The following is a 14,701-nucleotide window of genomic DNA, read 5'->3' on the forward strand; positions in this document are numbered from 1 at the left end:
TGTTGTGATTATTCTTAGAGTTATTACAGGCTAGCTGTATGTGCAAACACTATAATTTAGAATGAAATTTTAATTTTCACATTTTCTTTTCCTTTATGACTTTTACTGTGAATCTCTTCCATGCAGAGCCACTGGGACTAACAGTGAGCTGTAATATGTCAGTGTCCAGCATGAGTGTGCACAATAACGTGGGAGAATGAGAGCCTGTATAATTATTTTTTCTTTTTTAACCCAAATGTTGTATGATTTTCATTTATATGATGAAGTCAGATGTGAATACTGTAAATTGTCTTCCAATATTGATACTGAAAGAAATGCAACAATAATGTGAGTGACTGCGACAGCTCACCAACTTCATTGTTATTATGAGTCTGAGTTTTCTATGGGCCTCTGTTAGTCTTATTTCCATTCTAATCAGTGTGAACAGTAGTAATTGTAGCTCTAGTCGTGTTGAAGATGTTTGTTCTTGGGCATTAACAGAACCTCTGCTCAGACGTAGCAGGAAAAAAAAAAGAGACATAGAATTACACATTTGTACAGAATCAGGTGAAGGTTGCTGCCTGAGGAGAAAAACAAAACAAAAAAAAGCAGATTTTTTTCTATGAAAAGTCCCAAAGTGACACATGCAAATCATCATTTTCAGTGGCAAAAAAGAAAAACACTCTGTATATGTGGGTTAAAGGGTTTAAAAAAGATACCTGTACATTGTAATTATGCATACATATATTTGTAACGTCTATAGACATGTTTCTCGGGACCACTGTTCAAAATGGGTATGCATTTTGGAACGAGCCGGTTTGGCTTAAGTGTTTTGCTCCCAGTGCCGTCCCTGGACTCTTGTCGGGTGGTTTCAACCGCCAACCCTGGCCCGCCATATCTGCCCATTTACGGCCACACGATCAGTGTTTTCCCTACTTTATCACCAATGGCGGCTTCACCACAGACAACCCCTTAAGCTCCCCAAAGATTCCTTTCACTGTGCTTCCCCAGTAACTCCTGAGTCTGAACTCTGCGCTGTTTATGTGGATGAGAATGTAGACACATGTAACACCCAGCCATCCCACCCTCTTCCAAACTGTCCCGAGTGACTGCAGATCTAGGTGGAAACTGTGGATTCACCTGCTACGTGGTATAATGAAGAAACAAAAACAATGACCAGATGCTTCCAGATTATTTTCATTTCGTTGATTTCATTTCAGAAAAAGAAAAAAATGTGATTAAAAATGCACACAGATAGCATTTATGTGGGCAATATGAATAGTATGTAGTTGAGAATAGATATATCTAGATAAATGATTATGGTTTATCTAAATGTGTGATAAACTTAAAACACTGTATTGCACGAAGTTTATAAAAAAAACAATAACAGAAATATTTACAGAGTGCTGTCTTTTTTTCCCTTTTTTTGTTGTTCAGTAGAACCTCCAAATTGACTGAAAAAAAAAGGTGGAATATTCTGGTTTTTTACCCGAGTAAATGAAGCAATACAATATTTTACAAATGCTGCACTAAAAAAAAATCCTGCAGTTAATTTGTGTTTCATGTTCTTTCTCCTGTTGTTGCGCTACAGTAGAAGGCTGTGAAAAAACACAGTTGAATCATAAAGATTCAGATTTAATTCCGTTCATATTCAGTGCATATTCATATATAAAATTATTTAGTTTATTTTAATTTGTTATGGTGGTTGACAAAAACAAGTTAATTAGGCATTAACTTGATAGACACTTTATTATGTTGTCAACTCAAGTATCTAATCAGCCAGTCACATGGCAGAAATTCAGTGCATTTAGGCATACAGATATCAGCGAGACAACCTGCTGAAGTTCAAATCGAGCTTCAGAATGGGGAAGAAAGGCAATTTAAGTAACTTTGAAAGTGGCATGGTTGCTGTTGTCAGTCTGTTTCAGAAAATGCTGATCTACTGGGATTTTCCCACACAACCACCTCTAGGGTTTACAGAGAATGGTCTGCAGGTATGCAGGTGAAAGGTATGCAGAGGAGCATCTCTGAACATGCATCATGCCAAACCTTGAAGCAGATGGGCAACAGTAGCTAAACGCAGCACTGAGTATGACTCCTGTCAGTTAAGACTCTCCAGTCCATATAAGTGGATCAAAAAGTTATAAAAACAACAACAACAAGAGTTCCCTATAGACAACTTACACCGTGACCTGCAATTTGGCAGAGGTCATGGACCTTATACCTGAGAGCAATCATCAACTTCTGTTTCAGACTCACCTAAATATTGTGCGGAGGATAACTGCTGATTATGAAAGCTGGGGTGCTGGGTGAGACCAAGTGGTTTTCAGTTGTTCTGAGTTGAGTCTGCAGATTTCAAGATTAGTAGTGAGACTATGTTCATCTTTTCTTTTTCTTTTCCTTTTCTTGGGCTCACCATTGTGAATTCAGCCCCCAGGGACAGGCTGTAAAGATGGAGTTCTGCTGTAACGTCTTAGGGAGAATATTCCACCTTCTTAACTGTAGGGCATACGAGTGTGACACCTCGTGCTGGCTCAGAGTGCACTAAAAAGCGCAAAATTTCTTGGCTAGACAAACACAACCTTTTTTATTTTTTTATTTATTTTATTCTTCTTGCCTGTCCCGTTTGGCTCTTTTGCCATCAGAATTATTGTCTAAAGGCAAAGAAAGATGCCCAACGGATTTACTTTACCAAATTGACCATCCCAGCCTTGCCATAATGGTCCATTTGATTCACCTTTTATTGTTTATTTTATTTTCACTTGCTGAATACGGGACAGACTTGACTGGCGGAAAGAAGGGGGAGAAAGAAAGAGGGAAAGAGAAACAGCTGAGAAGAGGGACGGGGAAGAAGGGCAAAAAACAAAAACCAACAGAATGGGCAGAAAAAAATGCATATATCAATCACCTGGATCACCTGCTGAGAAAGAAAAAAGAAAACAAGCAGAAGAGAACAAGAGTAATAGAATAAACAACATCACAATGATATATGGGAATATGACAGTAAATACTAAATATTAAACATTATTGTGCAGCACATAAGATCAACAGAACACAGTGTGTTTTGAGGTAGGAGCCAAAAAGGGTGTAGTTTGTGGGTGTGATCACCCGTGTGTACACCTGTGAGCATGGATGCGCTTGTTTTTTTAAAAGGTTCCTTCATGTAATGATCTGCTAGAGGGTGTGGGGGGGCCACAGCCCCGTCCTCCAGGGCATGAAGCAGGTATGGAGGAGATCAAGACTCCAGACATCCAGAGGCCCCCAGAACACAAGAGACCAAGGAAGACCAACAGAGGGGCAGCCGTGCCACTGTCCCACTCAGAGTGCACTAAAAAGCGCAAAATTTCTTGGCTAGACAAACACAACCTTTGCTCACCACCAGATTTGGCTCCTTGCAACTTCATCCACTTCCCAAAAAGGAAAATCAAGTTGAAGGATCCCCATTTTGACACATTGGAAGAAATCCAGCACCCACTGCAGAGAAACAAGTGCCAAGAGACACAGTGGTACTTGTAAGGAACAATCTAAAAACAGAATGCTGCTGAAAACCACCCAGAAGTGCACCAAACTATGACCTTGAAAGTGAGATCTGCAAGTCTAGTTCATGACTGAGAATGGACTTCTCAGTTAACTAGAAGATCCTTTTTTGCACTTAATACTTTGAAATAAGCGAATATTTGCATAATTTAAAAAAAAAATTTTTTTCAATTACAGCTAAGGAGAGCAATTGATTTTTCTGCTCACTCTGCAAGTGACAAAATGGTAAAATGCCAAAGCTTGGCCAGTTACATTGTTGCAGAGTTGAAGTTAGTACTTCACCGTATCATTAGAGAGCTAAAAAATTAAGGAGAACCCAGCTTTCATCTCTACACCATCATGACTGTCACCGAGCTCCAAGTGTTGTGCGACAGTTTGGCACGTTACATCACATGCCTCCACTGAACGTGTCTTGAAGCCAGTAGTCTGAACACGATGTGAGCATATTCAACTGTTTGGTCAAGAGACCATTTCACAAACTCTGATCCATATCAAAGTAATCTAAAAAAAAGTGCCATGAGATAAGGTATTTACAACAAAATTTACTTAAAGCATCAAAACTAAAGGTACTCATGATGGCCTCTGTCACTTTTATGTTATGAAATAGTTGGATTATTATCATACTGCGATTGTGATGGACATTCTGACAGATGAGGTCAGACAGGAGTCTCTGAGGACTGTGATGTTTGCAGATGACAATGTGATTTGAAGTAGGAGTAGGGACCAGGTGGAAGAGAACCTGGTGACGCGGAGGTATGCTCAAGAGAGAAGAAGAATGAAATTTAGTAGAAGTAAGACTACATGCGTGTGAATGAGAGCTAGACAGAAAAGGTAAAGTTGCAAGGAGATGTAGTGAAGGTGGAGGTGAGTTTAAATACCATGCAAAGCAGCATATAGAGCACAAAAAAAAGGTGAAGAAGAGGGTGTAAGCAGGGTGGAGTGGATGGAAACGGGTGTCAGGGTGGTTAGTGGCAGAATTATAGCAGCAAGAGTGAAAGTTTATAAAACAGTATTAAGACCTGCTATGATCTATGTTTTGAAGACAGTGGCACTGACCAAAAGACAGGAAACTCGAGGTGGCAGATTTGAAGATGTTAAGATTTTCACTAAGCGTGACCAGAATGGCCAGGATTAGAAATGAGAAAATCAGAGGGAGCAGTTAGGTTGAGTAGTTGACAAGTTAGACACGCAAAGTTAGGATGGTTTGGAAATGTTCACATAAGGAATAGTGGATAAATTGGACAAAAGATGTTTAAGATAGAGCTTCTAGGCAGGAAGAAAACAGGAAGACCACAGAGAAGATTTATGGATGTGTTGTGAAGGATATGAAGAGTGTTGGTATGACAGGGGAGGATGCTAGGGATAGGCTGAGATGGAGGCAGGTGAGACCCCTCAAGCGAGCAGCCGAAAGACGAAGAAGAAGGATTATTATCGTCATCCTTTAACTAACATACAGGCGCAATTTTAATGCTGCAGTTTAATCTGCTAAAGCCAGATTTAACTGTTTGACGTATTGGAGCAATCGTTGCATTATTTTCCATAAATATTTGGTAGAGTAGAATTTTAAAGTGAGTGCAGTACATTACAGCAACTGTGATATTTCACCACTTGTCAATAACACACACAGTTTGTCATAAACACTGCTCTTAGTAGTTACTGTGGCTCAAGGACTCTTAGCTAATGTTTTGTTTGCTGTGATCCTAAAACGATTTCAACCTTCCCTGTCAGTCTTGAGGCTCCTAATATTTGCAAATATATGGATAGTGCCAGATGGGTGGTACTTGCCAGAGAAGATAATGAGAAGAGCAACTGAAAGTTAATTCACTGAGCCCTACCTCCAAATAACTTTTTTCCGCCTCATAGGGCCATCTGGTACCTCATGCACGTTTTTTGCATGAACGATTACAAAATACTGTAAAGGTGTGCTTCGGTCACTACTCTCCTCAGAGGGATGCAGAGGAGTGGCAGCTCAAAGACTCCCATTACTGACAAGAGATGATACTCCAGATGCATTAGAGCAGGAGGAAGCAGTGACATCCTTGACAAGGGGCCTGAGAATCCTAGAAGTGCTCCAGCACCCTGAGGATTAGTGAGTGTCTTTCCCTGCATATTATCATACTTACTGCAACGTAGCTGCAGTCACAATAAGGATGACTGTGATGAAACATTTAAGGTGAGGGACTGCCAAAGCAAACAAATCTACTGCACAAGCACCATTAACAGTTTATCATATATATCATATAGATACATATATATTTATATATACAATCAATAATGACAGCCCTTCATCATTTCATGCTCTTTTACTTGTCACATTCAGTCTACAGGTCCATCATAAAGAATTCCAGGAAGCATTTCTCCATTTACAAACACGTAACAAGTGCCTACGAACCACTTTTCATGCAGTCTCAGTAGAACTATTAAACAGCTATATATACAACCCGGATAGTGTGTCATGTGGATTCAGTTTCTGCCCACTGGGGAGGTAAAAACATGTGAGTCTACATGCACACATGCATGCATGGGAATGTATGTGACTGCCAGGATGTCAAGTAGTCTCTAGAGAGATGAGTGTGAAGATTTGTTATTTCTGAGATAATCAGTCGGTTTTTGGATGGAGCAAAAAACTCGGGTGGCATGCTGGCGGTGACGCAGTGAGGTCGGGGTGGCAGAACGAGACGGGGAGGCCGCATAGGTATGAGGATAGGGGTACATAGTTAAAATTCAAGTATTAAGTTTCCCAACCTCTGCAGTGAAATGCATTGCGATGAGCTCTGGCCTAATTATAGAGGAGTGGAGTCTGGGGGAGGGGGGTGTTTGGCAGAGGGGTTAAGAGTCACTCTGCAAAGGGGTGAAAATGGGTGAATGTCAAATTGGAGGGCAGACATGGTGTCGTGCCAGCAGAACAAAGGAAGGCAGCTATTTTATGTCAAATCGTTTTAATAATAACCAATAGTGGTGCCATATACTGAGCACAGTTTACATACTGTAAACCAATGTTTCCTGTTTGAGACGTTAGCATCCTATGACAAAAATAAATTGTATTTACTGCATTGCACATAGAGTGATTAGAGACAACACCACAAGCATTGACCATTCATAAAGCACAAAACAAATCCTTTTATATACAGAGGACGCATGCCCACATACTTCTCTGATATCAACATAGTGTTTCATCTGTTTCATTCAACTTACATTCATCTGCTACACTGAAGCAGCATTTACACAAGTGTAAAACACAGGTAATAAAATAAATAGTAATACATAAAATATTAAGATTTAAAAAGCTTAACAGAATTTCCTGCATGTACATGTAATCATATAACATGTACATGATATAATTACTAGCGCTATCAAAACAAAGCATTTGCTACTGTTTAATGTTGATATATGTCAATTTAAGCATGATATAAATAGAAATAAAAAATAACAATATTAAGCAGCCTGATTCCAAAGTTTTCACTTGTTTATTTATAATTCGAACAGATTAAAGTCCAAATTTGGTTTTGCTATTGCATTATTTTGTGTCACATTCTTCCAAGAACAGCAAGCGGAGATTAGAAAGTCAGTTGACATTAGTAGGCATGAGAAATGAGTGAGTGTGTAGATCAACAAAACATTTTCCCCTTATCTTAAATTATTGTTATACCAATCTAGGTCATGTAAACGTTCTAACTTGTGTCATGATCTAACCTAACTGTGCCCTCATCAAACTTAAACTATGGTGTAATGTAATGAATTCTTCAAATGCACAGCTAAATATTGTAATTTTGCCAATAGTCACATCAGAAAACATTAGTATGAGAAGAGTTTCTCCAGGGCATGGACTACACTGTATATTCTAATTTAACTGTGTTTTTAGGGAGAGGTGAGCTTTCATACAAAGCAGACTATGAACATTTTCAAACCTCAAAAAAAAAGCCTTAGCAATTAAAAAGAAAAGCATCTGCACGACTTATCCCAGTATAAAGGTTGGGTTTATATGTTTGTACAGCTACAGGCGGACTAACAAACCTATTTGTGACGCAGGTTTGAGTAAATACTAAAAAAGTCAGCAGTAGCCCCGTCAGTCATTCGATTTTATGCTAAAATGAACAAAAGCACTTCGTTGCAAAATCTACCTCTGCAGGCCATGCTGTGTTGTGTATGTGTTGTTGACTCCCTTTCATAAATTTAAGACCAAGTTAGTATGGCTTCTCTGGCAAAACCAATGCCAAGAGCAAGCTTGACATCACAGCTGTCAGAAATCAATTTCTCCTTCCTCATAAGCAAAGACGTCGTGAATACTGTGTGCAGCATCGGAGGGCTAGGTGTCGCTGTTCTTGTGTGGAAAACATTTCTGCCATGGGCTGAAAGGAAGAGCGAGAATGATGAAGAGGACGCCTCCAAAAATAAGAATGCCTCCCGCTGAGCCCACGCAGGCCACAGACCAGGACAGTTCATGGTGTAAAGGTATGGAGTGGTCACTGGACAGTAAGGCCAGCACAGACTGGTGGAATATGAGGACAGAGAGCAGGACCAGTACACCTGCATGAGAAGATAAAAAAGTAACAGTAACATTTAAAAGTTCAATCAGCAGTTACAATCCTTAAAATACTCATGAAAATATTGTCCTAGCATGACTAAAAAAAGAGTCACATCCCACCTGATAGGATGAAGCAGAAGGAGGCTGGCTTAAGAAAGAATTGCACTCCTTTGCTGAGCGACATGGCGATGCATATGGAGCCCATCACCATCATGGTCAGACTCAAAAGGGCCAAGACAGCTGCTGCTAGATTCAGACCTGTGAGGGAGAGCAGCGAGAAATAACAAAATATAAAGCGCAGATGTTCAGAAGTGCATGCAGAAAGAAATCTGCAGCACAAAAGATGGAGGAATTATTGTGAGGTCTGGAAACTAGTTATGTTACACCACCTCACACATGTTTGATTCCTCTGGGATTTTGGTTAAATCTGGATTTTTGTTAAAGAACAAAAATGATGTCATCTGTGCTCCTTCCTGTACTGGCTCTGCTTAAAACAGATTTTCCTGGCATTCCAAACCTGAACAGGTGCGACCCCAAAAAATAGCCTGTGCCAATTGTGCTGTTTTTGTTTTGTTTTTTTGATTCTCCAACACGTGGATATTATTTCATTAATAAAAGCATTGCAGATAACAGGAATGGTCATAGTTGGTCAATTCCTTCCGTCAGAGTAACGAGTAACATCACAGACTAGCCACCTCTTATTATCATTTTTTATTCTCTTTTTAAACAAATAAATAAAATCATATAAATATGTAACTCTACATACTTGTGAGTAATTTCAACAGAATTTCTGTTATTACTGTAGCCCAGTTGCAGTACTTTCGTAGCCCACCCCAGTCAACACTTTAGGAATCTATGCTTTGAAAAATTGCCACAAAGTTAGCATAAACCGTAAACACAGTACAAAATAGATATGCTAGCTTCCCGGTAGCTCAGAACCTAAAATGTACTTTTCTGTAATAACCAGCAGGGGGCGACTCGACTCTTCTGGATGCAAGAAGATTTGTGGTTGTGCCTATGGGTAAATGACCATCAGCTTCCTTTCCTATTTGACCTCTGTAAAAAAATTACTGAAACGTTTATGGGCTCACTCACTAGTTTCGGGTCATATTGAGTAAAAACTAAGTACATTTTGTAAATTAAGGTCACTGTTAAAGTCAGAAAGGGTTAGATGGGATATGCTCATTGGCTAATGACTTATGATTGAGAAGTGGTATACCCTTACTTATTTTTCACAGGACTGTGCATATCTGTTGGTGTGATTATGTCAAGTCTACTGTGCAGCCACTGACAGCAAATCTTTCCCACAGCTCATATGTCAAATGCCGCCTTCTCTTTAACCATATCAGCAAGCAAATTTTCAAAACAGCCTCTGCTCACAACTTACGACCAAAAGATAAAAATGACTGATGTTTGCTGTGATGTAAGTAGCCTATTAATTCTCATCCAGCTTATCTCCAAACTACACTGAAACCAGTGGCTCCCTGGGCAGCACAGCAAACACATTAATCAGTCTGATAGCTTATGGCTTGCTTTGGAAAAGGGGTGGCAGTGGAAGTTAATGGTCTAAAACATGCAAAAACCACCAGTACGGTCCTGTGAGCACCGCAGTGAGCATCTTTATTGAAAGAAGAAGCTGCTGGTGTAACTGCTAATGTGTATGTCCAGGGGAAGGTGTAACATCTCACTCTTCTTAGTTGTCTTCTTGAATATGACTGCATTCTCCCCAGAGGTGAAGAATTTGAAGTAAGTACAGTTGGATTCTGTGGGCATAAAGAAGAGATCAGACAAAGAAACACACGTGCACCCACGCGCTCGCACACGCACTTACACACTCACTCTCCTATGGACGACTTCTTGTCTTCTCTGATGTGCCTACTATGCATCCATGCACTCTGTCCTTCCAGGCATCATTCCTATTTATATCGAGCATTAGCTGGAATACCCAGAGACACACACCTCTTCGCACACAAACACACACACATACGCACACTCCAGCACTGCACATATGGTGCCGCCAAAGAGGGTGAGAGACAGCAAAACACTAAGGGTGGATGGCAGAGGGGAGAAATAGTGGTAGACAGAGAGAAGGGGCAGATGGAGGCTAATGAAGGGACATGGCTACAGAAGACGGGAAGAGGATGTGCCGGGTGAAAAAGAAGGAGGAAGATGCGAGAAATATGGATACAGGCTCAGAGGATGAGAGCGGTGAAAAGGAGGAGTGAGTTGCTGGCAGATGGAAGGGTGGTGAGTGAAGGGAAAGAGAGAGGGTAGCCGCAGATGGAGAAGGAGGTGAGACGAGCGAGCAGGAGATGTCAAGAGGGGGGGGAAACACAGGGGGGTTAGTTAATACTGCATTAGTTATACACTCTCACTCGGTCCCTGCCTGTCCCCCCTCGTTTCCCCTTCTCTATATTTAGACAAAAACTGTGAAGTAGTCAGATTCCGTTTGGCTTCACAAGTGCATAGTGATGACTTTCACCCACTGAAAATTATGTGCTCCAAGATGACCACGTGCATGTGCACACACGCACACACACACACACACACACACACACACACACACACACACACACACACACACACACACACACACACACACACATATTCTGACATCCTTCCTCACCACACAAATATAGCTGTGGCTGAGGGCATTTGCAAACATTTTTTAATGAAGCAGACCGTCCATTTGTCAACCATACTGATTTTGTAACACATTATGCTATCACAGTCAACTGGTTTTGCTCCCACTACCCCCGCTGAGACTGTAATTATTGAGCCGCCATGTTTCTCTCCAGCAGGCAGCGAAGATGGATAGCTGGTGTCGGGATGACAGACACGGCATCGTCAGGCCGCACTTTGAGCGGGACGGGAGCCAGAGGCATGTAAACAGGGATGTGAAATGGGGAACCATAGATGGCAAAAACATTTGTTTTCCTGCAAACATGATGAGCCCACGGCCATCTGTGACAGGCGGCGTGGGCCAACAGTGTTGGGACGTGTGATGAAGATTGTCAGAAGCATACTGGCTTCTCTCAAACACCAACAGAGCATCTTGGAATCATATCTGCCAGCTCGAAGCAGTCAAAAAGGCACAAAAGATAAATTAGCAAAGGATAGATAAATAATCCTTGAAAACTGGATCATTAAGTTGTATATGTGAACCACTTGTGTCTCTGAAATTTAAAGAGACTTTGTGATTTCTTCAGACCGCTGCTGGGTCCTGGCAGAATCCACGAGACATGTGTGATTCCAGGAGCAAGTCTTTCTCCTCCAGTACCTGCCTCTTTCCATCTCCAGACTCACTTTTCAGACAGAAATAGGTCATTGTGCAGATAATCGGCGCACTCCGGAGAACATAACCATGGTCAAGTTGAATAAAGTGCTTTTAGAAAGAACCTGTCACTACTCTAAACATGAATGTCCGTCAGCACAATAAACCTCTGGTTTGCCCCTTTATCACCTGTCTGCACTCTTGGTAAAACAGGAGATGATTCGATGCTTAGTCAGGAGAAAATCTTAATATTAATAATGCCCTGTTACACAGATCATGTTATGACTGCCAACAAATATGCTGTATATTGTATCTGCATGCTGCTGTGTGTTGGTCCAGCAGGATCCAAACTGATAAAGCACCACTGTGTTTATGCACTTGAATGCATTTTCACGCTTTATACTTTTTAATGATTCAATTTGCACATTATCTGTAGGATGACCTAGATACATACTGTATCTACACAAGCGGCTTCAGATACCCAACTCTCATTATTCCTTTGCAAATCCACACAAGTGTACATACACACAAGGAATACATTTATTTTTAAATCTATATCAAAACTCAGAAAAATGTTGCTCAGAAAAATGAAGACTGTTCGCGTTGGATGCAAATGACTTTTTTAAACAAAGTGGCAACAGAGCTTTTTTCAGCCTCTTATGAGTTCAGATACAAAGACCTACAAATGTATTCCCAGGGGGCATACATTATGTCAGCTATGACAGCTCACTCTTATTTTACAACATTTGTCATGGCACAGAAAACCTACAGTGATTAAGGGTGATGTCAGCAACTTCTTTCCACAAACAGTCTCTCACCCCTTGCTGTTAATCCACTTTGATACCGATACACATACTGTAACATGGTGGCAGCTTCAATTCAGACTTGCAAGGAAAGCAGACAGGGAGTTAAACACAAAATAGTCCCTGCAGAAACTCACCAGCTCATCTTGTGCAGATCAAACAGATTTACACAAATTCACACAGACACACACACACACACACACACACACCACTCTGAGGTCTCACCTCCAGGTAGATCAGCAGGACCACAGCTTGTCCTCTCTGGGTCTATTTCATCCACCCGTAGGGTGCGGATGCAGCCCTTCCAAAGGCCGTAATGGGCCAGCTGGCAGGTCTGGTTGCCGCTGAAATTCTTTGGTTGGGCCAGCTCCACCCAAAACTCTGTCCCCATGCCGAGCACCGTGAGGGTCACACCGACGATAGAGACAAAGAAAGCCAGCTTGATCTTTCCCTCCTGGCTGTCGCTCAACTTGTGGATCCGCCTCTGTCCTCTACCACCTTTCATTCCAGCCAAACCTCCACTCTGTCCTGCCACCCCTGTGCGACCCTCCTCATCCTGTTGTACAAAGAAGTTGGACCACATACTGATCTAAAGTGGCCAGAACCGAAGAAGTACAGGGGATGGGACGGGACACCTCAAATGAAGATTAGAGAAGCAGATAATAGATGAAAAGTGTTTTAATTAGAATCAAATAATGAGATGTTTTAGGTTCGGAAGGCGAAAGTTTGCAAGAGAGCTATCAGTTGTCCTGTGATGGACGGGAAAATTGAGCAAAAGCAGTGAGAAGATCAAGTAAAAATAAATGGGCTGGACATAAGAGATATGAATAGAACTACTGTGAAGTGGAGAGGGGGGCAGATGAAGTGAGGTAATGACAAAATGGGATAGATGGAGGCAAGGACCAGGAGAGCTGTCTGTCTGTTTTCCGTCCAGGCTTCTGAAAAAGAGAGATGAAACAGGAAGATGAAAGAGTAGCCAGCATATGCTTCACCAGAGCAAAATCCTTTCATCACCAGCGTAATATTTAATTTCCAACAGCTTTATCAGCATCTACAGTATTCCCTCCCTAAAAGCCATATGAAATGCTCTCAGCCAACAATAGATAAGCCATATGGCAGATTTTGCAGGAGATGTAGAAACAATTCGACTGGAAGAGCTACTGGAGTAGGTTTGTGCAAGGTCAAGGTGAGAGATAACACCGTAGTGTCACACCGGACCACCCAGCTTCCAATTTCCCAGATGAGTTGACAACCCATCGTCTCTCTGAGCAGGTACACTATCTCTGGCTTAGACACAGATCCCCTTTGATCTGAGGGGATAATGGATTGCCACAAATACCTCTCAGGCTGCATTACTTATACCAGGAAAACTGGGAATATGTAGCAGCGGCTGTGCACTTGCACATGTGTGCTTCAGCACGAGTTTGGTCCCAGCTTACAGAGACTTTCAACTGTGAGCGAGGGACCTTTGGAGCGATTTAAACAAAGTGAGTGACGGGGCACAACGGTGTCGATGGTCTGCACGAGAGGTGATAATTCAATCCTGAACCCTCTGACAGAGAGAGGGGGCTATAGTAATTAACTCTGCTGTGAGGTCCAACAGGTCACAGAGTGGAGGCGAGAGGCCTGGCCAGTTAGGAAAGCAGCACCAGCAGGCCACGCACAGTTGGCGAATCACCTAATTCAGAGCTTTGGGCTGACAGCATCAGAGGTTTTATTTAGGCAACATGTGCAAAGTCTCACCGCAAAGCCTTTGTCTTTGATACTTTGTAGTATGTGAGGAGACATAATAATAAACATAATAAACATGTAACAAAAAACATTTCATTGTCATTTAGTCGTGCTGCGTGTCGTCTGCCCCGCAATAATCACAATAATAACAATTCAGTAAGAGCAGACAGCATTTACACAGAGCATGAGAAGATGGTTCTGCAATGTCAATAAACAATAATATCAGCTTATCAACAAGCACTAAGTGACAGTTGGGGTAAAAATCATTTTATAGCTAACAAAAGGCAGATACATACGTGTGACTAGTGAACCAAAGGTATGGAATAGCAACCGTGCATTAAAATAACCCTCCAACATTAACTGTAATAAAGGACATCAATACTGCAGCTGCTGACAGCCAAATTAGTGGTCATAGAATTACAAACCTTGATCACATTACATTCATATTAACCACAGTGTGATCAGACGGCTCAGAGGAGCCAAGCTGCTCTCAGGGTGGGCGACACAAACAAGTGCTTACTTTGCAGTAAGTGAAGGATTATCCTTAGCAGGGTATATAGAGCATGTATACAAAGTTATATACTATAATGCAACGAAAACTTTGGTGCAGTAGCCTAAATTCTAAAGCGTCTGAACACAGGATATAACTTCATGCTGCATTTTCTGTCGTGAAAATTAGAAATTCTCTCTACTGCTTGACCGGTGACAGCCACCGCCACCTGTGTGACACGTGGGCGTAAGAAAGCAACAGCTGGCTAATGCACTTGATTGAAAAGAAGAATAAATCTGACCTGTGTCGTGTGTGTTGTTCAGCTCGAGAGGAAGAGAAGCATGAAACTTAATAGAGGGGGG

At 41.5% G+C, this 14,701-nt stretch overlaps 1 protein-coding gene across 1 annotated transcript; it reads right to left on the bottom strand.

Moving 5' to 3' along the window:
* Positions 1-5,738: 5,738 nt before the first annotated feature.
* On the bottom strand, positions 5,739-14,701 carry cacng6b (calcium channel, voltage-dependent, gamma subunit 6b). Its single transcript, XM_085423161.1, has 5 exons — positions 14,641-14,701; positions 12,344-13,056; positions 9,730-9,804; positions 8,162-8,299; positions 5,739-8,043 (listed from the first exon to the last, which is right to left on the bottom strand). The coding sequence occupies exons 2-5, from the start codon at positions 12,699-12,701 to the stop codon at positions 7,823-7,825; spliced, it is 792 nt and encodes a 263-aa protein (XP_085279287.1). The 5' UTR covers positions 12,702-13,056; positions 14,641-14,701; the 3' UTR covers positions 5,739-7,822.

This window comes from Rhamphochromis longiceps, linkage group LG11, assembly GCF_057381845.1.
Source record: "Rhamphochromis longiceps isolate RC_006_pf linkage group LG11, R_longiceps_female_GT1.1, whole genome shotgun sequence".
NCBI classification, from domain to species: Eukaryota; Metazoa; Chordata; class Actinopteri; order Cichliformes; family Cichlidae; genus Rhamphochromis; species Rhamphochromis longiceps.